The sequence below is a fragment of the Halichoeres trimaculatus genome, unplaced genomic scaffold (genome assembly GCF_033239565.1).
Source record: "Halichoeres trimaculatus isolate MK-OKI-2021-1 unplaced genomic scaffold, fHalTri1.1 fHalTri1_scaffold_12, whole genome shotgun sequence".
Lineage (NCBI taxonomy): Eukaryota > Metazoa > Chordata > Actinopteri > Labriformes > Labridae > Halichoeres > Halichoeres trimaculatus.
Window position 1 is genome coordinate 33,245,354 of NW_027437190.1, and position 24,001 is coordinate 33,269,354.

The 24,001-nt window shown below is 42.4% G+C and overlaps 2 protein-coding genes across 2 annotated transcripts; both read left to right on the top strand.

Moving 5' to 3' along the window:
• The first annotated feature begins 1,171 nt into the window (after positions 1 to 1,171).
• selenbp1 (selenium binding protein 1) lies at positions 1,172 to 10,094 on the top strand. Its single transcript, XM_074683838.1, has 11 exons — positions 1,172 to 1,290; positions 3,458 to 3,624; positions 3,896 to 4,081; positions 6,318 to 6,438; positions 6,537 to 6,719; positions 7,263 to 7,444; positions 8,859 to 8,937; positions 9,064 to 9,185; positions 9,265 to 9,357; positions 9,436 to 9,554; positions 9,644 to 10,094. Exons 1-11 carry the CDS (start codon positions 1,287 to 1,289, stop codon positions 9,804 to 9,806), a joined length of 1,419 nt encoding a protein of 472 aa, XP_074539939.1. The 5' UTR covers positions 1,172 to 1,286; the 3' UTR covers positions 9,807 to 10,094.
• Positions 10,095 to 10,905: 811 nt separating this feature from the next.
• pi4kb (phosphatidylinositol 4-kinase, catalytic, beta) lies at positions 10,906 to 21,615 on the top strand. Its single transcript, XM_074684154.1, has 12 exons — positions 10,906 to 11,035; positions 14,645 to 15,359; positions 15,483 to 15,848; positions 17,709 to 17,936; positions 18,051 to 18,278; positions 18,376 to 18,485; positions 18,707 to 18,811; positions 19,909 to 20,032; positions 20,130 to 20,395; positions 20,482 to 20,614; positions 20,716 to 20,836; positions 20,924 to 21,615. The coding sequence occupies exons 2-12, from the start codon at positions 14,673 to 14,675 to the stop codon at positions 21,103 to 21,105; spliced, it is 2,550 nt and encodes an 849-aa protein (XP_074540255.1). The 5' UTR covers positions 10,906 to 11,035; positions 14,645 to 14,672; the 3' UTR covers positions 21,106 to 21,615.
• Positions 21,616 to 24,001: the final 2,386 nt, after the last annotated feature.

The following is a 24,001-nucleotide window of genomic DNA, read 5'->3' on the forward strand; positions in this document are numbered from 1 at the left end:
ATCCCCGCAGCGTCTCAGCGCTTTAACACAGCTGGACGCTGAGCGTCTTCTGACTTCAGCTGGGGAGGGGAGAGTGGGTTGTTCCACTGTGGAAACTGGACGGTCATTGGATAAACGCTGGGCTTTGTCCCGCCCATCGGATGCTGGGGGTCTATGAGGCAGTGGGCTGGCCTGGACGCTGGGCTTCTGCATGATGATTGGATGATCTGTCTGAGGCCGAATCCCTTTTTGATTGACAGTGAAATGAGCCAGTCAGAGATCTTGAAGTATAACCCTCCACCGGAGCATCTTCTCAGTTGTTCTGGACTGATCTGGAGGCTTTATTGATCCCCAGCGAGTTTACCTTTCTTAAAAACGACGAGCGTTGTGTTTAAAGATTCTCTCTCTTTTCACCGATAAGCAGCTACAGCTACAGCTGAGGAGCTTCTCCCCCTGTCACTCACACTTACAGCCTGTCGTAGTCTCACGTAGCAGCTCCAGCTGCTAACAAGCTGACACGGAGGGTAGAATTTACGTTTAGATAAATAAACAAATTTATGAAGTAGGCCAGAAAAAAATGAGCTTCCCCTCCTTGACTGACCAGCAGCTGCCACTGGAACAAACCACCAGACTTATAAAACAGACTGTCAACTTTACAGTAGACTGCTAGCTTTACAAAACAGACCACTAACTTTACAGAACAGCTGGGTTGTTGTTTCTTCACATTTTTTGTTTTTTTTCTTTGTTGTTATCTTCTTATGCAGTTTTTTGGTGCTGTGTAGATGCTGTTGTTATTGTTGTGCTTTTTAATTTCATGTTGTTGTTTTTTTTATATTCTGTTATTAGTTTTTTTTCTTTTGTTGGATGTTTATTGTTTCTTTGTGCTCTGCGTATTTCTTCCTGTGTTTTCTGTTCGATTGCACTCACTGGTCTCACCTGTGTCTTAGACATCAACAATGTACTCTTTGGCAAGGCACCAACCAGCTCATGGTGGCGCTCATACAGCTCTGTCTTAAAAGAGGAGCCAAAGCTTTCAGGTCCTGCTCCTGGTCTCAGTGTGTCAGGTGATGCTTGGAGATAAAACTGTAAATGTGTGCTGGATTATTCTCCCTCAGCTCTTTGGGCTATGCAGGGTTAACCTCCATACTCTCTGACCAGAGTCTAAGCCCCGCCCCCCTGCTCTGATTGGCTCTGCCCTGATGTGAGAAAAACTGAACTACACCCCTCAACTTTCACAGAGGATCTGATCCAAAGGGGGTCCAGACTTTCTGAGTAGAGGAGCTGCAGGATCTGATCAGAGCTCAGAGATGGGTCAGTTCACTTTTATTCATCCTTCCCTCTCTCCTTACCTCCTTACCTCCTTCCTTCATCCCCTCTCTGTCTCAGCTGTTTAAATCTGTGTTTTTCTCAGGGGTCTGGGCAGAGCAGCTCTGTGACCTTTGTTCTGTTTCTGCAGCTCAGGAAGGGAAATTAAAGGAGCAGTCCGTCCGCTCAGTCGGACCCTGCTGCAGCTGCAGGTGGAGAGGTTTAATCTGTAGATCCTGAAGCTTCCTGCAGAGACAGCCTCAGGAAAACAAGCTCAGATCCTCCACAGCTACAGGTCCAGGCCGTCAGACATGTCTATGCTTTATTCTTGTGTTTGTGTAGCTGTATGTGTGAGCATGCTCAGACCTGCCCAGACCTGCATTCTTTATTTGCAGTCATATATAACGTGCATGTTAACGTGATGAAGTTTAGTCTGAACGCTCAGACTCAGGTAAACTTGACCTTCGCTGCAGGTGGACTGGTCTGTGTTTTTCCTGCAGCGCTGTGATGTAAGTGGTTAGAGCTCAGGTCAAATCAGGTTAATCAATAATTCTGACGGTTAATCAGTGACCTGAGGACGCGGCACTCGTAAAAAGGTGATATAGACGACATGAGATATGAGGGAAACCAGCTCCCTGTGGGCCAGCGTCTCTTTGTTCTGCTCACGGCTTTGAGTCCAGTTTAGCGTCTGAAGTTTCCCCGTTAAGTGTCTAAGTGTGTGTGTGTGTGTGTGTGTGTGTGAGTGTGTGAGTGTGAGTGAATTCAGGTCATGTTAGTTCACATGAGTACAGATTTTGTTTTTCCCAGTCTCTGCTCTTCTGTTGATCTGCCAGGCTTTTATTTTGTTGAATCAAAGTTTTGTGCCTTAATATCAAAACTTTTATTTCACAGAGTCAGAGTGTCACAATGTTATGACCTTTACTTTTATTTTGTAAAATCTGAGTTTTTCTTATTTGTAAGTCAAACTTTACTTTGTTAAAAAAAAGTTTCGGAATTTAAAATCTGAACTTTTATTTTGTTAAGTCAGAATGTAAAGCTTTTACAAATGTGCTTTTATTTTGTTGAATCTAAAATTTAGGGGCCTAAAATCTGGACACTTATTTTGTAGATCAAAGTTTTGTAAAATTTTAATTTGAGCTTTTATTTTGTTAATTCAGAATTAAAACAATGTATAACCATGCTTTTATTTTTGTTGAATCTGAAATTTAGGGGCCTAAAATCTAGGCTCTTATTTTGTAAAATCAAAGTTATGTAAAAGTATAATTTGAGATTTTATTTTGTTAATTCAGAATGTAAACATATAATAATTTGTGCTTATATTTTGTTGAGTCTCAAATTTAGGGACCATAAAATTTAGACTCTTATTTTGTAAAATCAAAGTTTTAAAAAAATTAAAATTTGAGCTTTTATTTTGTTAAGTGAGAATGTAAATATTTTATAAATGTGCTTTTATTTTCTTGAATCTGAAATAAAGGGACCTAAAATCTGGGCTCTTATTTTGTAAATTCAAAGTTTTGAAAAATATGAGCTTCAGCTTTTATTTTGTTAATTGAGAATGTAAACATTCTATTACTGTGCTTTTATTTTGTTGAACCCAAAATTTAGGGACCCTCAAATGTCAGCTCATATTTTGTAAAACCCAAGTTTTGAAAATTAAAATTCAAGCTTTTATTTTGTTAATTCAGGCTGTTAACCATTTATAAATGTGCTTTTATTTTGTTGAATCCGAAATTTAGGGACCCTTAAATATAGACTCTTTATTTTGTAAAATCAAAGGTTTGAAAATATAAATTTGAGCTTTTATTTTGTTAATTCAGAATGTAAATCTTTTTTATAAATGTGCTTTTATTTTGTTGACTCCGAAATTTAGAGACCCTAAAATGTAGACTTTTATTTTTGTAAAATCAAAGTTTTGAAAGGTTAAATTTTGAGCTTTTATTTTGTAGAGTCTGAATTATGGGTAAATGAATATAGACTCTTATTTTGTTAAGTCAAAAAACTTTTAAATCCAAACTCTTATTTTGGTGAGTCAGAGTTGTTGAGGTCTAGAGGTTTTCTGTGTCCATGGTCTTCAGTCTGTCCCCAGACTCTGGCAGTGACCTTTGTGACCTCCTGCAGTAATAACAGAGTCCAGGGTGTTTTGACCTTTGACCCCTATGTGGTCCTCTTTCAGAGAAGTGTTCTGGATGTGGACCGGGGTACGCCACCCCGCTGGACGCCATGAAGGGTCCGCGGGAGCAGATTGTCTACCTGCCGTGTATCTACAGGAACACGGACATACAGAAACCGGATTACCTCGCCACCGTGGACGTGGACCCCGAGTCTCCGACGTACTGCCAGGTTCAACGAGTCCTCTTCATCTTCTTCTTCTTCAGTGCTCTCCTCCTGATGGATGAGCATTTCCTTTCTGCTTCCTCCTCTTCTTCTTCTTCTTCTTCTTCTTCTTCAGGTTTCTCTTTTTCTAAAGATGCTTCATGAAATAACTTTTAGACTAAAGTCCTTCCCTGTCTTTAAACCAGTAACCTGATCTCTCCTTTCTTTGTTTTTATTCATTAAAGCCTAAAAGACTCTCTGCCCGACCTGCTGTGACCTTTGACCTCTGTCCCCGCAGGTCATTCACCGCCTGCCGATGCCGAACCTTCGTGACGAGCTCCATCACAGCGGCTGGAACGCCTGCAGCAGCTGCTTCGGAGACGCCTCCAAGAAACGCAACCGTCTCATCCTGCCGTCGCTCATCTCCTCCAGAATCTACGTGGTCGACGTCGGCACGGATCCCCGGGCGCCACGGATGCACAAGGTACAACGAGCGAAACCCCTGGCACGGATTAACAAATCAGTTTTCTGCACAGAATAAAGTCTGCTCAGCTTCTTAGAAATAAAGTTTGACCTGAAGCGCACTGAGACTTTAAATCTCGAGAGTAACTTTAACCTCCTCCCTGATATCCAAACATTTCAACATCTGTTGGATTAATCTCATTTTTCTCCTCCTGAAATGAGCTGCAGGAAAAACCTTGGAGGGGAAATCTTTGCTGCTGACTCTGAGAGCTCTAACTGAAAAAAAAACAAACTGAACTGAAAAACACACGCCCTGAAACGATGCTGATCCATTCCTGCTCCAGACGCCTCATGTTACTCAGCGGCTCTGGCTCATGGAGAGAAAAGGAGGAGGAAGGCCTCAGGGTGTTGATTTAACCCTGAAGCAGTGAAAAGAAGCAGCTGTTTGTTATGGATTAAAGGAGAAACCTCCTCTAAAGAAAAGCTAGATTAAAGAATGCAGGAGGAGGAGGAAGAGGAGGAAGAGGAGGTTTATCCTGAGGTCACAGTTGATGATAAACTCTCTCATCACTCTTGAACTTTTTAAAGTCGTGACCTCGCTGATGATGATGATGTGGGAAATCAAACTTCTGCGTTGCTGGCTTCGTTCCTTCTGACAAACTTCCAGAAAACTCTTCAGTCAGCGTGCTGAGTCAGCGTTTCCTGCTCAGACTCTGATTAACTCCAAACTTAGTGATCGGCTTCAGCTCAGGTTTCTGCTTTAAACTCAGTCCTGTTAATAATTTTATTTCTTTTTGCTGTGAGCTCTAACTCAAACTCATCTTTGTTTGTAAACCACCTCTCATTCGTTCAGACACACAACCCAAAGTTCTTCACAGAAAAACAGACAAAAACAACAACCTTGAGTTCTGTAAAATACTTCAAAATAAAAAAAAATAAGGGAAATAAAATCAACATTTCATGAATGAAGTGGCCGTGAATAAAATGATGTGAATTAAAATTGAATAAAAAAAAAAAACAATTAAAATGAAACAGAATAACAAGAAATAAGAAGAAATAAAATAAATAAAAATAAATTAAAATCAAGAAAAATAAATTACAATAAAACAAAGCGAAATTGTATGGATTGAAGAGCAGAAAAAAAAGCTAAACAGAAAAGTGATAGAGCACAAGCTAAAGGCTGAAACAAGCTAAAGGCTGACCAATGGGCTAAAGGCTAAAACACAAGCTACTGGCTAAAAAACATAAGCTACCAACTAAAACACAGGCTAAAGGCTAAAAAACAGAAGCTATAAGCTTAAACACAAGCTATGGGCTAAAACATGAACTCAAGGTTAAAACACAGGCTAAAGGCTGAAACATAAGTTACAGGCTTAAACACAAGGTATAGGCTAAAACACAAGCTATAGGCTAAAACACAAGCAACAGGCTAAAACACAATTTATTGGCTAAAACACAAGCTATAGGTTACAACACAGACTAAGGCTAAAATATTAGCTCAAGGTTTTAAAAACAGGCTAAAGGCTAAACACAGGCTAAAGATTAAAACACAAGCTATAAATTAAAACATATGCTTTAGGTTAGATCACAGGCTAAAGGCTAAAACATGAATACATGCTATAACACTGGCCACAGTCTAAAAAAGGACCAAAGGCTAATACCCAAGCTACAGACTAAAACACAAGCTATAGGCTAAAACAAAGTCGAAATGCGTAAACACGAGCTAACTGCAAAGCTAAAGACTTAAGGTCAAAGCACAAGCTAATAGCTAAAATATCAGCTTAAGGCTCAAACATGAGCTCAAGGTCAAAAAATGAGCTAAAGGCTTAAACATGGGCTTAAGGCTTAAACATGGGCTTAAGGCTAAAACACAGACGAGAGGCTCAAACATGAGCTAAAGGCTGAATTGTCAAAGGAGCTATGAGAAATATTTAAAGGAAGTATCTGATGGACACCTCAGTGATGGAGCTGAACACCGGCGGCCTGATTACATCATGGCCTTAGTCATATTAAAAAACATCATATTATAATTTAATGTTTAAATTATCTACAATACTACTGTTAAGTTTATTTTATGTTACGCTCTTTGACTTGGGGAACGATGCTAAGAGTGTCTAAAAAAACAGGAAGTCAAAGTTTGAAGAAATAATGTAGAAACAATAGAAACAGGAGTCAAACACAGGTGAGTGATCAGTGCACAGGTCTAAAGGTCAGGTCAAAGGTCAGAGGGTCACAGGTTTGTCTCATGGTGTCTCTAGATGGTCGAGCCCGTCGATGTCTTCTGGAAGTGCGGCCTGGCGAACCCCCACACCACGCACTGCCTGGCCAACGGGCAGATCATGATCAGCAGCATGGGAGACCCTCATGGCAACGGCAAGGGTGAGCCGACTTCATCACCACCATCATCATCATCATCACGGTCACACCTGAGGAAATGTTTAGGACCCTCTAACAGACGCCACCTGTCCCCCCCTCAGGTGGCTTCATCCTGCTGGACGGTGAGACCTTCGAGGTGGTCGGGAACTGGGAGCACTCAGGGGAAGCGGCGTCCTTTGGGTACGACTTCTGGTACCAACCTCGGCACAACGTGATGATCAGCACCGCGTGGGGGGCTCCCAAAGCTCTGGCTGATGGGTTTAACCCAGCTCACGTCAAAGACGGTGAGTGAGGAGGACCAGGTTGATCCTTTCCGTCCTGTTTTCATCTCTGAGGAGACAAACACACGCTCATTGTCCCCTCAGTGACACAGAGTTCTTACCAAACAGGTCCTGGTCTAGTCTAGGGCTCGGGTTTATGATTACTGCAAGATACCGTTCAGTTACACAAGCTCTTGGGCCGTAGTCCAAAACTGACAATGACACAGTCTGGCTGTGGGTCAGGGGGGAAAGTGGGTGGTTCATTAATCTGAGGTCAGGCGGTCTGATCCAGCTGCAGCTGGAGCCTCTGGGAGAGATACTGAGGTCTGAACCAGGGAGGCCAACATCCTGATCCCTGCAGGTCACAGGAGGGGCTCCAGGTACCATTAGACCACAGGGTCTGTACCACACAGTTCCTGGTACTTTTAGACCAGATGGTTCAACTTCCACTAAATCAGAGTCAAAGAGGAGGAGTAAGACCCACGTGTCTACAGTCCATCTTCCTCTAGTCCTTTTGGACCAGAGTCTGGACCTCAGCTCACACATGTTCCTTTGTCTGGACCTCAGGTCTCTATGGCACCTCCCTGACGGTCTGGGACTGGACCACACATAGGAAGCTGCAGACGCTGGATTTGGGAGAGGAGGGTGCGATTCCCCTGGAGGTCCGGTTCCTTCATGACCCCAGCGCCACTGAGGGGTACGTGGGCTGTGCTCTGCAGGGGAGCGTCTTCAGGTTCTACAGAACACCGGTCAGTACACAGGGATCTTAGCATGTTTATCATAGCATGTTTTAAGCGTGTTTTTGGCATGTCTTTACTATCTTTATCTTAGCATATTTATAGCATTTTTATCAACACATTTTAGCATGTTATCATAGCATGTTTTTAGCATGTTATCAAAGCATGTTTTTTCATTTTTATCTAAGCATGTTTTTTGAACATTCATCACAGCATGTAGTTTTAAAATGTATTTTTGTATGTTCATCTTAACATGTTTGTAGCATGTTTATCTTTGCATGTCTTTATTATCTTTACCTTAGCATACTTTAGCATGTTTATCACAGGCATGTTTATCTTATCATGTTTTGGCCGCAATATGTTATCTAAGCATGTTTTAAGCATGTTTATAACAGCATATTATCTTTTAATGTATTTAAGCATGTTTGTCATAGCATGTTTTATATTTTTTTGTTTTTATCAAAGTGTTTTTTCAAACATTCATAACAGCATGTAGTATAAGAATGTATTTTTGTATGTTAATCTTAACATGTTTTAAGCATGTTCATCTTTGCATGTATTTATGATCCTTATCTTAGCATGTTTAAGCATGTTTATTAAAGCATGTTTTTTTAGCATTTTCATCAAAGCATTTTTAGCATGTTTATCACAGGCATCTTTATCTTATCTTGTTATAGCCACAATTTGTCATCTTAGCATGTTTTTAGCATGTTCATCACAGCCTGTAATTTCAGAATGCATTTAAGCATGTTTTTCATTGCATGTTTTAGCATGTCATCAAAGCATGTGTTTTTTATGTTCACCTTGGCATTTTATTCCTAGCATGCTTTTAACATGTATTTAGCATGCTTTTAGCCAGTCATCACCGCATGTAGTCTTAGAATGCATTTTTGTATGTTAATCTTGACATGTTTTGAGCATGTTTATCTTTGCATGAGTTTATCATGTTTATCTTAGTATGTTTTTAGCATGTTCATTACAGCCTGTTATCTAGGAATGCATTTTAGTGTGTTTGTAATTGCAAGTTTTTAGAATGTTATCATTGCATGTTTTTCCATGTTTGTCTTAGCATGTTTTTAGTATGTTTATCTTAACATATTTTTAACACATTCATCACAGCATGTAGTCTTAGATTGTATTTTTGTATGTTTATCTTGACATGTTTTTAGCATGTTTACCATAGCATGTTATCTTAGCATGTTTTTAGAACATTTTAGTTGGTTTATCTCAGCATGTTATTAGCATGTGTGTCCTAGCATGTTTACCTTAGTATGTTTTTAGAACTTTTTTAGCAGGTTTATCTTAGCATGTTTTTAACATGTTTATCTTAGAAGGTTTTAGAATATTTCAGAATGTCTTAGCGTGTTTATCTTAGCGTGTAGGATGAGGAAGTGAGGTCATCACACTGCCTGTGTCTGATCCTCAGAAAGGAGACTGGGCAGCAGAGAAAGTGATCAGTGTTCCCAGTAAGAAGGTCCAAGGATGGATACTGCCTGAGATGCCCAGTGAGTCCCTCTGTCTGCTCACCTGTCTGTCTGCTCACCTGTCTGTCTGCTCACCTGTCTGTCTCACTGGTTACCTGTGTGTCTGTGAGGTTACCTGTCTCACTGAGAACCTGTCTGTGTGCTCAGGTCTGATCACGGACATCCTGCTCTCATTGGACGATCGTTTCCTCTACTTCAGTAACTGGCTGCACGGTGACATCAGACAGTATGACATCACTGACAGGAGGAAACCCCGATTGGTCGGCCAGGTCTGAATGAGACACACCTGTCCACCAATGAGCAGGTGAGGTCAGTCAGTGAGACAGCTAACCTGTCTGTGTGTTTCAGGTGTTCCTGGGAGGAAGTATCCTCAATGATGGTCCCGTTAAAGTCCTGAAGGACCCTGAGAACCAGGCGCAGCCTCCCCCAAGGTTCATCCAGGTACTCACCTGTCACCCCCTCACACCTGCCTCTCTCTCAAATGTCTTCCTCTTTCTCACCTGTCTCTGTCTCTCCCAGGGGAAGCGTATCCCCGGCAGTCCTCAGATGTTACAGCTCAGTCTGGACGGTCGCAGACTTTACGTGACGACGTCTCTGTACAGCGGCTGGGACAAACAGTTTTACCCCGACATGATGAAGTGATTACACACCTGCACATCCTGCCGCACTTAAGATCATACCTTATATCAACATGTGGTTAAATACTCTTTATATGTCTGTCTCTCAGGGAGGGCTCGGTCATGATGCAGATCGATGTGAACACGCAGACAGGAGGTCTCACTCTGAATGAAAACTTCCTGGTGGATTTCGGTAAAGAGCCTGAGGGTCCGGCACTGGCCCACGAGCTCAGGTATCCTGGAGGAGACTGTACGTCCGACATCTGGCTGTAACACACCTGAGCACACACCTGAGAGGCTCTGTCTGTCTCACATCAATAGATCAATAAATGGAGAGATGAATCCTCTGGTGATTTGTCAGGATGACGTGAAGTATGTGTGGAGAAAAATTATTGAGAGTGAACCTGTGAGAGCTGAGTCAGCAGAGTAACACACTAAGCCGCACACACAGACCTAAATTAGCATATAGCCTGTTAGCTTCAGAGTTTTCATCTTAATATCTGACCTTTGTTAATCCGACATGTTGGATTCATTCTCTGACATTTCTGATGAACATCTCTGTACTCTAATAAAACTCTATAGCAAACATCTGACTGGGTTCTTTTCACTGCCCTATTAAAATAATTTCTGTCATTTAAAGAATAATTTGAGAGGTTTCTGTTTGTAAACAGAATACTTTGTTCCTTTACCAGCCATATGGTCTCCTGTGGCGCCCCCTGCTGCTCACAAATAAACTTACAACTGCAGAAAAAAAAATAATTGCAAAACTCTTCATGCGGTTCTTCTATTCGAAGATTTGTGTGTAATAAATTTGAAGCTTTTTTTGTTGCTATGAGCTTATTTGATGTCCTCCTTCATTTAAAACTTCCACATAAAGTCCTCACTGAGGTCTTTATTGATAGAAATCACAGCAGGAGAAGTAAAAATGTCAGAATCTATTAATCTATAAATCTGGTGGTTCTTATTATGTTACATCTAAAATTAGATTATTTTTTTTATAAAAGTTACTGATAATAAATCAAGCAAAAGACAGTTACTGATAGATATATATGTTGAAAAGAATCTCATCTCATAGAATTCATTATATAAAGGTAGTATATAAACAAAACAATGAAAAAAGCTAATCTAATGTGATTAAATCTAAATGAAAATAATATTTAAAGTATATTGTGCATTTAAAATGGATACTTAATGAAATAGAAAAACATATAATAATTTAAAAAGAAAAGATTTTTTTTTTTAAATCTTATTTTCTGATCATAAATAGAAATATTAAAAAAAAAATAAAAATGATGGTCTTACAATTCAAGCAGGTGTTACGTTCACAGGTATCCTCTGTAGACTCCTTTCCGGTCCAGCAGGTGGCGCCGCTTCAATCCTCCCGTAAGCAGCATCAGCAGAAGAAGGCGCTCCGCCCCCTGTGGTGGTTGTTAGCTGATGTTGACGCTCAGAGAGAATCAATGGATACGAACAGAGAATAAAACACCTTAAACTGTCACCAGGTAAGACTGGCTCACCTGTACTCGCACTGACACGTCACTCAACCTGAGCTGAACACGTGTGACAGAAACGAGCTTCACTTATTTTAGCGTGCAGCTTTCAAACAAGCTTAGCGGAGTTAGCAACAGTTAGCCTGACACTCAGCAGCTACCGCTAATGCTAACCGGAGCTTGTATTAAACAGTGGAACGTGAGCTAACAGGCTAGCACTGCTCAGACAGTCAGCGCTAACACAGACTTCAACATCTTAGACTTTTAAATCTTCAGTTAATGAAGTAATATACGTGTAATTACAGACAGCTGGTGTGCTGTTTGTGATTATTCATCTGAAAAACGGGATCTGCGTCTATGCTAACAGCTGTAGAAGTTCCTCTTGAGGATGCTAACAGAGTTTAATAACTTTAAACTGTCTGACTAATGCTAACGCTGCTCCTATTTCTTGATCATGCGAATAACAGTCCTAATATAAATATTCAAAACTTTAAAAATGTGAGTAAAACCGTTGCTAAAATCTTCTAAATGTTTTTAGTGAAGTTTATTGTTCATTACCATTTACTGCAGCCTGAGTTAGCTTCGCGCTTAGCTAGGCTAACATCAGCTGACTCCTGGCACACCGGCTAACAGAGGATTTAATTCACGGTGGAGAGATTTTAAGTTAAACTTTGTTTACTTTAGTCTAACAGGCACACAGAGAGGAGCTAATATCATAAAGTATGAACTTTTTTTTAATTATATCGATGGGTTTAATAATCCCATTATCCCGCTATAACAACCTCAACCCTGATTTACACTCAGTCGCTTTATTAGCATGAAAAATGCAGAGGTCAACACTTCATGTAATGATCAGAGTAAAGGTCAAGAATCATTAATGGGGAAGTAAACAGTGCCTGGTTTATAGTCGACAGACATTTCCTGGTTTAAATCAAAGTTAATATCATTAGGGTTTTATTTTTCAATTTGTTATGAATCACAACAGGCTGCATGCTCCTCTGTACTGGATGTTATTCATATTAAAGTTGACTTTAATGAAGGACTATTAGTATGTAACCTAGATTTAGCCAGAAGCATCAGTCAGAATTTTGGTTACAGTGTGAAATCCCCCCAAACACACACACAAAGTGAATCTATTTAACTAAAACACACTTTAGAGAACAGAATAACTGAGAAATGAACAACTAGCGTCAGAGGAACACTGTGTTTGTTGAACTAATCATTCAAAATGTAACTGTGCCAGCCTCTCTGTAAGAGAGGAGGGGAGGAGTCTAAACTCAGGGTAATCATCAAACATCGCAGCCTGTGTGTGTGTGAGTGTGTGTGTGTGTGTGTCGTCTCTCTGTAATCTGCTCTCAGGGATTACAGCCTGCCACACACACACACACAGAAACACACTGCAATACAGCTGTGAGTGTTTGCGTTTGCCAGGAGAACAGCACTTAGGGCGCTTATCTCCACGTTAGAAGTAAAATATTTCATCCTGTTTTAAACATAATTGATGTATATATATTATTATGCTGTTAGAGCGTTGTATTTTGTGATTATTTATGAGGTAAAGTGAATTTTAAAGGTGTCTGTGATGTTTGAGATTAAAGCTGTAAAACCAGCAGCTGTTTTTGTGTAAGGGATCTTCTGAAAGCCGAGTTCAGGATACTTGAACGTCCACCTCAGACCTTTAACCTTCATTTATCTCTAAAACACACCCTGTGTCAAATCCTGTAATGAGGCTCTGGGAGAATGCTGTCTTGCTGGATTGTTAGCAAGTGTTGATTATTAGAGGTCGACTGATATGGGTTTTTTGGGGCCGATGCCGATGCTTTCCATATTTGGGCAGCCGATGCCGATATGCATAGCCGAATTTTTCCAATTTGATATTCAGGCCGATTGTTAAATAAATATATATTTATCACATTTTTGTGAAACGCAGCAATTTCTGAGCAACTAAAAGAAATCTATTACAACAAGTCGTGTCCAGTCCTCTGAACATTTATTCAGCTTTCTAAACAATGAAATATTTTGTCTGAGTAAACACACAATGTAACAAGCGGTAGTAAACATTCACACTCTTCTTAAAATGTCCAAAAAGAAATTTAAACTTATTAATATAATTTGAACAAAAGTATGTAATGTATCCAACTGGTTCCACAAGTTTGAGGTGCTCATCTTTTTTGTGCCTGATCAAAAATTGCGTCATTTTGTACAACGGATCAAAAATCGGCTTTTTAAAAGAAAATACGGCAGATGGCCGATAGAGACAAATGTCCAAATATCGGCCCGATATATCGGCCGGCCGATATATTGGTCTACCTCTATTGATTATTGTTAATAATGAGATTAAACTCTGTTAATCTGGTGTAAACTCTGCTCTTACTGAGTGTTCACACCAAAAGAGGCAAAAGCAGCAAGCACGCCCGAGAAAGCGGACAGTGGCCAAAGCGGCAAAATATTTTAGCCGCTCGTCACGTGACTGACGTCAGAGTAAAATCGCACTTGTCATTTAAGGAGCCGCACAGCGACTTCTTCACAGCGGCAGCTGCTTGCTGTTGTTCAACTTCAGTTTAAAGCATGAACATAATAAAATCACCATCTGATCAGTCACGAGCGGATTGACAGGCAGGAAGCATTTGATTTATCCACCACATCAAACTTTTAAAGTTTTGAAATATACTAAAATTCTGTGTGTGTGTGTGTGTGTGTGTGTGTGTTCTATAATCCTAAAGAAAAATACCCAGGAGCCGGACTCAATGTTAATCTTTTATTCAATAAATTAAACCCCTGCGCTGCCCGTGCATATTCCCCGTTCCAAAATAAATCACAACCAAAAGAAAACAATAATCTCAATGTTCATAAAACCAAAATCATGAAAAATTTCCCAACGAAAAAATACAAACTGTCCTTCTTCACACTATTTCAAACGCTCCTTTAATCCTGTTTTTTTGCGGTCCTCTTAAGTCTGTGACACAAAACGACGTTAATCCACAAGAAACGAAAGATAAATCCTCAAGGAAGAAAAAAGGTGGCCCAAAACAGACAAGTGAAAACCAGGTTACCGGCGTCCGTTCAGATCCCAGCGCACAGTCCGGTACGAAGCCATCCACGGAAGGATCCAGAAGGATCCAGCAGAGACTGTTTGGTAATAAAAGTAACCTGCACCCCTGGCTTAAACCTTAGATCGTAGCTGAACAAAGTCAGTCTGGAGCCCAGGTGTCATCTCATTCAGATGAAGCAAGAAATGTTAGCATGCTAGGCTAGGCTACGTCTTTGCCACAGACTACACTTCCACCATCGACCACCTCTGCGACACATTTTTTGTCGTTGTTGGTCGCGGTAGCTAAAAAGGCGGACATTAAAAAGAACAGGATGAGCCCGAACACAGTCAGACATCTCTACTCTGATTGGTTGCCACCGTTTGCCGCTGAACTGCGTCATAGCTAATTACCATAAAGTTGACTGAGGCTCAACTTCTCATCTGGTGACGCTTTAGCCGCTTTGGCCGCTCAGGACGCCGGGCTCTCATTGAAAATGAATGAACTTCTGGCGTGCTTGCTTCTTTTGCCTCTTTTTGTGTAAACTCTGCTCTTAAAGTGACAGTGTCCCCTTCTCCCTGATGTGTTCCAGCGGAGGAGGGCGGAGCTTCGTGGCTGCCATGATGGAGGACACGGAGCCGGAGCTCTCCCCCGCCCCCTCTGATCAGAACAGCCCCTGCCCCTCCCCCTCCCTCTCCATCTCCTCCTCCCCCTCCCTGTCCCTCCCCTCCACCCCCTCGTCCTCCTGTGGCCCCCCTCAGGCGGTCACCCCCCCTCTGTGTGTGATCACTGAGGGCGTTGGCGAGCTGAGCCTGGTGATCGACGCGGAGGTGGCTCACCGGGCGTGTCAGGAGGTGCTGCAGCAGGTGAAGCTCAAGCAGGTGGATGATGGAGTCACTGACTTACCAAACGGGGAGGAGCCAGACTCCGAGCCCCGTGTCCCGCTCACCCCTGCCGCACCCGCCTCCTCTTCGACTCCGGCTGTGATCATGAAGCCGATAAAGATCCGAGAGGAGGAGGACGACCCTGATGGCCCCGCCCCTGGATCGGTGAAGAGCGCCCGGCGGCGACAGAGACACAACCCCTCCAAACAGTCGTGGCTGCTCCGCCTCTTTGAGTCCAAGCTGTTTGACGTTTCCATGGCGATCTCCTACCTGCACAACTCCAAAGAGCCAGGTGTGCAGGCGTACATCGGGAACCGGCTCTTCAGCTTCCCCCATGACGACGTGGACTTCTTCCTCCCTCAGCTTCTCAACATGTACATCCACATGGACGAGGACGTGGGCGACGCCATCAAACCATATGTGGTGGGTGTGGTCAAAGCAGGAGGCGGGGCTTATTTCATCACTTTGATCCAGCTCTTTATGGTTGTATTAGTTGTAGAGAGAAGCATTTTTCTGCGTGTTTACTCCCTGCTGGTTGTCTTGCAGGTTCACCGCTGCAGACAGAGCATCTCGTTCAGCCTGCAGTGCGCCTGGTTGTTGGGCGCGTACTCCTCCGACATGCACATCTCCACCCAGCGCCACTCCAGAGGAACCAAACTCAGGAAACTCATCCTTTCTGATGAACTCAAACCGGCGGGGCCTCGAGCCCGCAGAGACCCTCTGACTCTGACGCCTTTCTGTCCCGTGGCGCCCCCCTCGGCTGGCCACGGGGCCCTGGGAGGAGAGCACAGCCTGTCGCCCTCCAAACGCACACACCAGCGCTCCAAATCTGACGCCACGGTCAGCATCAGCCTGAGCAGCAACCTGAAGAGAACGGCGAGCAACCCGAAAGTGGAGAGCAGCCAGGACGAGGTAACGGCGCGTTGGCGTGCTGCATGTTTGAAGCATGTTTGTGTTACAGGTCGCAGCTTCCAGGGAGCCAATCAGCTGCTTCTGTTGTTGTTTACGTCTATGATGTGACATAAGAGCTTTACCCTCTGACCCCTCAGGACAGCAGCTCCAGCTCAGACAGTCTGGAGTTTGAGACGGGTCCAGTAAGTCCACCTGAGCCGTGTTCTCTCTGCAGGGTGCATTGTGGGAAATGAAGTCTGTTGGTGCTGGTTTTGGTTCTGGTTCAGTGTGAGGCCGCCTCTCAGACGAGAGCTCTGCTGCTCGTCTGGTGACTCCGCCCACGCTCGGTTAATTCTGTCTGTTGGATCCAATCGGCTGTTTGATGATGATGTGGGGGAACCAATCAGGACGCAGGCTGATCCTCAGCAATGATGTCATCTCTCTTCTATGTTTGTGTGTCAGATTCAGAGCGGGAGCTGACAGCAGCCAATCACAGCTCCTCTCAGCAGGTTCAGGTTCTGTTCAGGTCCAATCAGGGACAGAATCCAGGAGAGTCTGAGAGCCAAAATTCCCCCGTCACAGGCGCAGACATTGAAGCAGAGTGCAGCCAGAGTCTGCGCAGTAGAGACTGTGAGGGACACAAAATAATATTTTTTTTTTCTTTCAAGAGTCTAATCACTTCTTGACTCTACCTCCCGACATATTTTACAACCCCTGAAAAAAATACACAAGAATATGAACAGTCAGCAGGGGCGTAGCTACAATTAGGCAAACACTTAGCCCCAAGATTCCCAGGGGCCCCCAAAGCATCTCTTAAAAACTGATTTATGAAGTTCTCTTCAATTGAAAGCATTTCTTTTTTCTAAATCTTACTTCACATGCTTCAAAATCCATCAAAAGGCTTAATCTGTAATGATGGTTTTGGTCCTCCCCCTCCCTTCTTATTCAATGGGCTATTCCATGTTACAACACATCTGAACATTTGATTCAGGAAGAAAGTGGTAAAAACACTTTTTTCCTTTTTTTTTCTTATTTTCAACCAAGTGGGAAATAAAAACAATGTTGCTCTGAGATCTGAGATAAACATATCAGACTTTTAGGATTTTAAGGACTTTATCTCGCCCAGGAAACAGGATCATTTTCTCTAAATCAAACTTTTTGAGTTGGTGATAAACATTATTGTATAAATCTCTTTTTTGGATACATAACTCACAGGACAGGGGGTCAAATAAAAATACATTCACTTTAAAATAATAGTACCAAAAAGTATGGTCACTGTAAATATCACCTCTTTCAGTAGATTTTTTTCCAGTTTGATGTTGTGCTTGATATTTACATATTTTTTCTTTACTAAATTATTTTTTTCAATATTTACCTATTGTTATGTTTTTCACTTCATACTTTCTTGTTTGTTACTGTTACTCTGTAAATTCCCCACTGTGGGACAAATAAGCTTCAATGGACCATAAAAGATTTCAAATCCAGGACAAAGTGGACTAAATTATGGATTCACTTTTTTCAAAATCAAACTAAAGTACAGAACTTGAGGAAATGCATTTAGTTGTGTTAAGTTACTATGTACAAGATTAGCACTGATTGATTCCTTGATTCTGGGAAAGAGACAGTGGACCCAGGGAAGGCCAGTTTAGCTCTGAGGAAGATGAGTTAGGGAGAGGGAGAGACACAGGAAGTGACCAGAGAGAGGAGATCTGTAGCTGATGACTCAGAGCGGTTCAGGCTCTGAGCTGACACACAAACTCCAAACCTCCAAACCTCCACCTGTGGATCGTCTCTGCTCAAAGGTTCCTGGGGAAAGCAGCAGACAAACAGACACAGAGACCTCGTTTTAACACCTTTTCACCCGCTCTCTGTTCTCCTCAGCCGGTGCGTCTGGCGCCTCAGAGGGAGTTCATCAAGTCTCTGATGGGCATCGGGAAGCGTTTAGCGACTCTTCCGACCAAAGAACAGAAAACTCAGCGTCTGATCTCGGAGCTCTCGCTGCTCAACCACAAACTTCCTGCTCGGGTCTGGCTGCCCACTGCCGCCTTCGACCACCATGTGGTCCGAGTCCCACACACTCAGGCTGTGGTGTTAAACTCCAAAGATAAGGTGCTCACACACACACACACACACACACACACACACACACATAAATTTCCCTCAGAGTGATGCCTCATGATGCTGTAAAGGATCTCTGATGCTGACTCATGTGACCCTCCTCAGGCCCCGTACTTGATCTACGTGGAGGTTTTGGAGTGTGAGAACTTTGAGACATCCAGCGTACCGATCCGGATTCCGGAAAACCGGATCAGGAGCACGCGCTCCGTGGAGAACCTTCCGGACTGCGGGATGACGGCCGAGCAGAGAGCCGGGAGCTTCTCCACCGTCCCCAACTACGACAACGACGACGAGGCGTGGTCCGTGGACGACATCGGAGAGCTGCAGGTGGAGGTGAGGGGAGACAGGAAGTGGTGTCATCACCTCAGGGGCTTGGTCCTGGCTGTGTTTGTCCTCACCCCGTGTGTGTGACCCCGTGTGTTTCTTTCAGCTCCCAGAGATCCACACCAACAGCTGCGACAACATCAGCCAGTTCTCCGTGGACAGCATCACCAGCCTGGAGAGCAAGGAGCCCGTGTTCATCGCTGCAGGAGACATCAGGTCACGCACACACACACACACACACACACACACACACACACACTTATACACACTGCCTGGTTGTACAGGGACATTACCCACAGTCTAATCTGACCCTGGATCAGATCAGATTATCTCCCAGTTTCTCTCCAACGATAACTCAGATCATCTTTTAAAGCTTGCACCTTATCAGTCAGCTGATAGTAAAACTGTGTGTGTGTCATCGTGTGTGTGTGTTTCAGGCGGCGTCTGTCGGAGCAGTTAGCTCAGGCCCCCACCACCTTTAAACGGGACCCTGAGGACCCCTCAGCTGTGGCCCTGAAGGAGCCGTGGGAGGAGAAAGTCCGGTATGTGAAGCTTCACTTCATGTAGTGAGTTTGTTAAACCTCCTGTGAGGATCGTTCAGTTTGTGCTGACTCTAGCGCCCCCCTGTGGACAAAGCAGTGCATGTGTTTACCAATGAGAAGCTAACAGAACTATAGGTGTGTGAACTCTCCATTTTTAAAAAAAAAATTAATATTTTTTCTTCATTGTTTCTTCTTTTTTTTTCAAACTTTTGACGGTTCATTTTTTTTGCAAACTTTCTTAATTTAAATTTTTAAAAATATTTTGTAAATATTTTGAAATTTCGAAATTGTTTGACATTATTGCAAAATTTTGAACTGGTATTTTTTTAATTATTGAATTTTTTTTTTCATTTTTAAATTTTTTGATTTGATACATTTTTTGAATGATCTTAAAACTTGACAATTTATTATTTATTTTTATTTATTCATTTTGCAAATTTTTGAAAATTCAATTTTTTGCAAAGGTACATAATTTCATATTTTGAAATTTTTTAAATAACAATGTATTTTTGATTTTTGAAAATTTTTTAATTTTTGAAATGTTTTGCAACTTTGAAATTACTAAATTATTTTTGATTTAATATTTTTTCTTCAACTATTTTTAGTAAATTTTGATGGTTCTTTTTGCAAATTTTTGAAATTGTATTTTTTTAATTTTTGCAATATTATAAAGTTCTAAATGTTTCATACAATTTTTTTTTCAATTTTTTTGTGGTACTTTTTAAAAAAAAATTTTTTTTGCAAACTTTGAATTTTCTACTTTTTTTCACAAATTCATTAAAGCAAAAAAACTGAGACATCTCATGTAGAAATTTATACATTAAAACACCTTCTCTTTTTGATAGTTAATCACTAGATTTTACTATGTATAGAATTTTATACACCTTATCTTTTTTACTGTGAAGATAAAGTAGATTTTGTGGCTCCTGAGTAGCTTTAATCCAGGTGAGGCTCCTATGAAAGTAAAAGTTGCAGACCCCTGATCTTGTCAGTGAGGGTTATTTAGGGTCATCAACGAGTTTGAACCAATCAGAATGAAGCGTCTCACACAGCTGTGATGAGGTCATCAGATGTGAAGGAGTGTTTTTGTCCTGCAGGAGGATCAGAGAGGGCTCTCCGTACGGTCACCTTCCCACCTGGAGGCTCCTGTCCGTCATCGTTAAATGTGGAGACGACCTGAGACAGGAGCTGCTCGCCTTCCAGGTGCTGCAGCAGCTGAAGGTAACGCCATGACATCATCACAGCTCAGGTTATCTCTTTTAATCTCTAAAGAAATGATTCCCACTGAGTGAGTTTTTCCTCTTTCCTCGCTGTTCAGTCGATCTGGGAGCAGGAGCGCGTCCCGCTCTGGATCAAGCCCTATAAGATCCTGGTCCTGTCGTCGGACAGCGGCATGATCGAGCCGGTGATGAACGCCGTGTCCCTGCACCAGGTGAAGAAGCAGAGCCAGCTGTCTCTGCTTGACTACTTCCTGCAGGAGCACGGCGCCCCCACCACCGAGGCCTTCCTCACCGCGCAGAGGAACTTCGTCCAGAGCTGTGCTGGGTACAGCCTCATCTGCTACCTGCTGCAGGTCAAAGACAGGTGAGTCTGTGACCTCACGCCTCCTCAGCGCCTCCTGCACACACTCAGACAGTCATGTGACCTCTCTTTCTCTGTCTCTGCTTCAGGCACAACGGGAACATCCTATTGGACGCCGACGGTCACATCATCCACATTGACTTCGGCTTCATCCTCTCCAGCTCACCCAAAAACCTCGGCTTCGAGACGTCGGCGTTCAAACTCACCTCAGAGTTCGTGGATGTGAGTCATGCTTTGGTTTCTTTCTGGAACGTTCTGACAGGTGTGGGCTCAGGTGGGGCGGGGGGGCCCTGACGACTGCTCACCTGTCTGTCTGTCTCCAGGTGATGGGCGGTCCGGACGGCGACATGTTTAACTACTACAAGATGTTGATGCTTCAGGGACTGATCGCAGCCAGGAAGCACATGGACCGAGTCCTGCAGATCGTGGAGATCATGCAGCAAGGTGACGCACACACACACTCTCACACACACACACACACACACTCTGCGGTGCACGCCTTGACTGACTGACCTCCTCGTCTCGCTGCAGGCTCCCAGCTGCCCTGCTTCCACGGCTCCAGCACCATGCGGGGGCTGAAGGAGCGTTTCCACATGAGCCTGACGGAGGAGCAGCTGCAGCTCCTCATCGACCAGCTGGTGGACGGATCCATGAGGTCGCTCACCACCAAACTCTACGACGGCTTCCAGTACCTCACCAACGGCATCATGTGACCCCGCCCCCTTACCCATGTGTGTGTGTGTGCGTGTGTTTGTATGAAAGAGCAGCCTGAACAAACAGAGACTGTCCACAGACTGATAAACTCCGAGCAGACCTCCAGCCTCTTCTTCTTCTCTTATTCCACCTTCTGTCGTTTATTTTTAACTTCCTGTTTCTCTTCTTCTTCGTTGGTTTTATCTGTGAATCATGTCGCCTCTTCTTTCCTTCATCATCTCTTTATTTTCTGTTCGTATCTGTCAGCTCTTCTTCTTCTTCTTCTTCTTTTCTTTCCATATTTGGGCGTATGTTCCTGATTGCAGCTCAGCCGGACTCTTGGCCAATCAGAGAGCAGCTCAGTTTTAGTTTGAACTGTGAACACTGAGCAGGTGGGCCGTTTTACAGGTGTGTATGGGATTAAAGGACCAGTGTGTGTTTTTTACCTGTTTTAACTCTTTAGTGACTGTGAGCAGTTTGAACATTAAAACAGAGTCCACCTGCAGAGCGCCTGCCTCCGTGTCTTTAACCCTTTTTCCTCAGGACTCCACCGAGAAAAATCAGTGCAGAGAGTTAAAGAATAGTGTCAGATTTTTAGATTCGGCAAATAAAACTTCTAAAGCAAATCCACTTTTTTCAGGATTTGTTAATTTCTTGCAATATAGAAAAAGGAACCAAGAATGAAGTTTGATTTCTGTGGAGATAATTTTTAAGAGTGGATTAAAAGCAGTGAGTTCACAAGCGTTTGGGTTTTAGATCTGCTCTCTAGACTTCATCAAGGTCAGGTTTCCTCCATGAGCGACAGTTTAAGTTCCCGTGAGGAGTTTCTAAGTGATCTTGAAAAAGTTTTCCTTCTAGACATATGCCTGATCATAATCCACACTTTAAAATGAGATGATCAGCGCTAATATTCCAAAAAGCTACTTCTTAGCTTCCTGATCGGGTTAAGCAGGACTGGAACGCTGGCTGATGAATATTTTGACTATTTCTTTTCTAAAAATCGTTATCTTTGTGAAATTTAAATTGTGAATAATTACAGTAACATGCCTTAACATTAAATTTACATTAAAGTATCATTTATTAGTTTACAGTAAGGTAATTTACTAAAGAATCAAATGAACATCCATAAAGATTTTTACAGGATGCATTGGCTACAAAAAGATAATAAGGTTCACCACAGTATCTGGTTCCCGCAAGACGATACTGTGAAACTATGGCGACACGCAGTTCCTGTTTCTGAAAAGGAAAGGAAAGTTTGTCCCAAAGCTTCTCGCTGTAGTTTTATCCTACACCTCGATAAAGGGGATTTCCCTCAGTTGTGAGTGTGACTCCTGACAAAGTGTCGTCTGCCTCAGAAGGGGAAACCCAGACTCACCATTTGGCGTCCACTAGGGCTGAACAATTAATCGATTTTAAACCGACATCGCAATGTAATAGAATGCAATTTTCAAATCGCAAAGGCTGCAATTAGAAAAAAAAAGGTTTCAAGTATACAGACCTGGAGGGAATATAGTAACTTGTACTTGTTCTCCCTTAAAAACCAGCAAAAGTCAAAATGCTGTTTTTTTTCTGGCAAAAAACCCACTGTGAGCTACAAAGATCCATCCAGTAGATCGTAGTGCCATACCCCTTGGTCATTTCTTCTGTATGGTTTGTTACTCTTACTGACGGTCAGTAAAATTTCACAGTTTTCCTTTTTTTTTCTATTAAGAAATGCAAAAACGACTTGGTCAAATGCTAACAGTATCTTTTGTTGGTTAGTCTTACTACAAAATGACTTAAAACTTGTGTTAAGTGAACAATGCAGAAGATCCCCCCCCCATAAATAAATAAATAAATATAAATAAATAAATAAAATTGTATGCTAAATCACAATTGCAATATTGGTCTAAAAAATCGCATAGATTATTTTCTAAAATCGTTCTGCCCTAGCGTCCAGATCCACGTCCAGCATCACTCAGTACATTTACATGCAGAAATTGGACAATGAGTTCAGTCAGCGGGAGACTGGACAATTGAAATGCATGTGAGCAGCTTAGTCGAACTGAAATCAGACAAAGCAAAACTGGATTGACACACCTGAAAGATGCGATTGCTATTGGACAATGGTTGGATTCAGGGTTCAGTTGGAAGACGAGGTAGATGACTATGATTAACAGTGTTACTGCGCTCATATAATCTATGGCTCCAACACAACAAACCAACACCACAGCACTCACACACATAAGAATATGAAGAGCTACAGTTGCACCAATCTCAGCTATTGTTGTTAGAATATTGTTTCCTCTACAGAAAAATAGAAACTAGTTTGACACACACACAGCTTCACTTATCAAAAAAAAGACACAGCGCCACCTATTGAAGCGTATACGAACTGCTGCATGTGTGTAAATTGATGTGGTAAAAAGGTGTGGATGTCCTCTCACACTCCTGTGACGTCCTACAGCAAGAAGGTTCGATACGGCTCTGAGACCTGGTTCCCACATGGAGAGTTTCCCTCCTCTTCTTAAAAAAATAACTTAATGTGTCACACAATGTTCAACTCAAAGTTTTATCATTCTTTCCAGATGCATGATGGGAAATAACACTAACCCCTATCAGGAGCTCTCCTCTGAAGACTCAGAGTGAAGGAAAGTTTCTGAAATGGTTTTGATCAGTCAGCGTCTTCTTTTCTGAGTTCAGACTAAAGCTTTTTTCTGCAGAGCCTAAGGGTGACCAAAGGTCAAAGGTCACAGAGGTTTCTTTTAAAGTCTGCTCTGATTTAAAATTAACTGGACAACACTAACATAACCTGAGCCTCAGGTTAATAAATCTGGTGATTTAGTTCTAAGATTTATAAAGGCTGAAAATCTGATCATTAAAACTTTATTTATAACCATCCCTCTGACATGATCAGAGTTAAAAAAGCTTTATAAG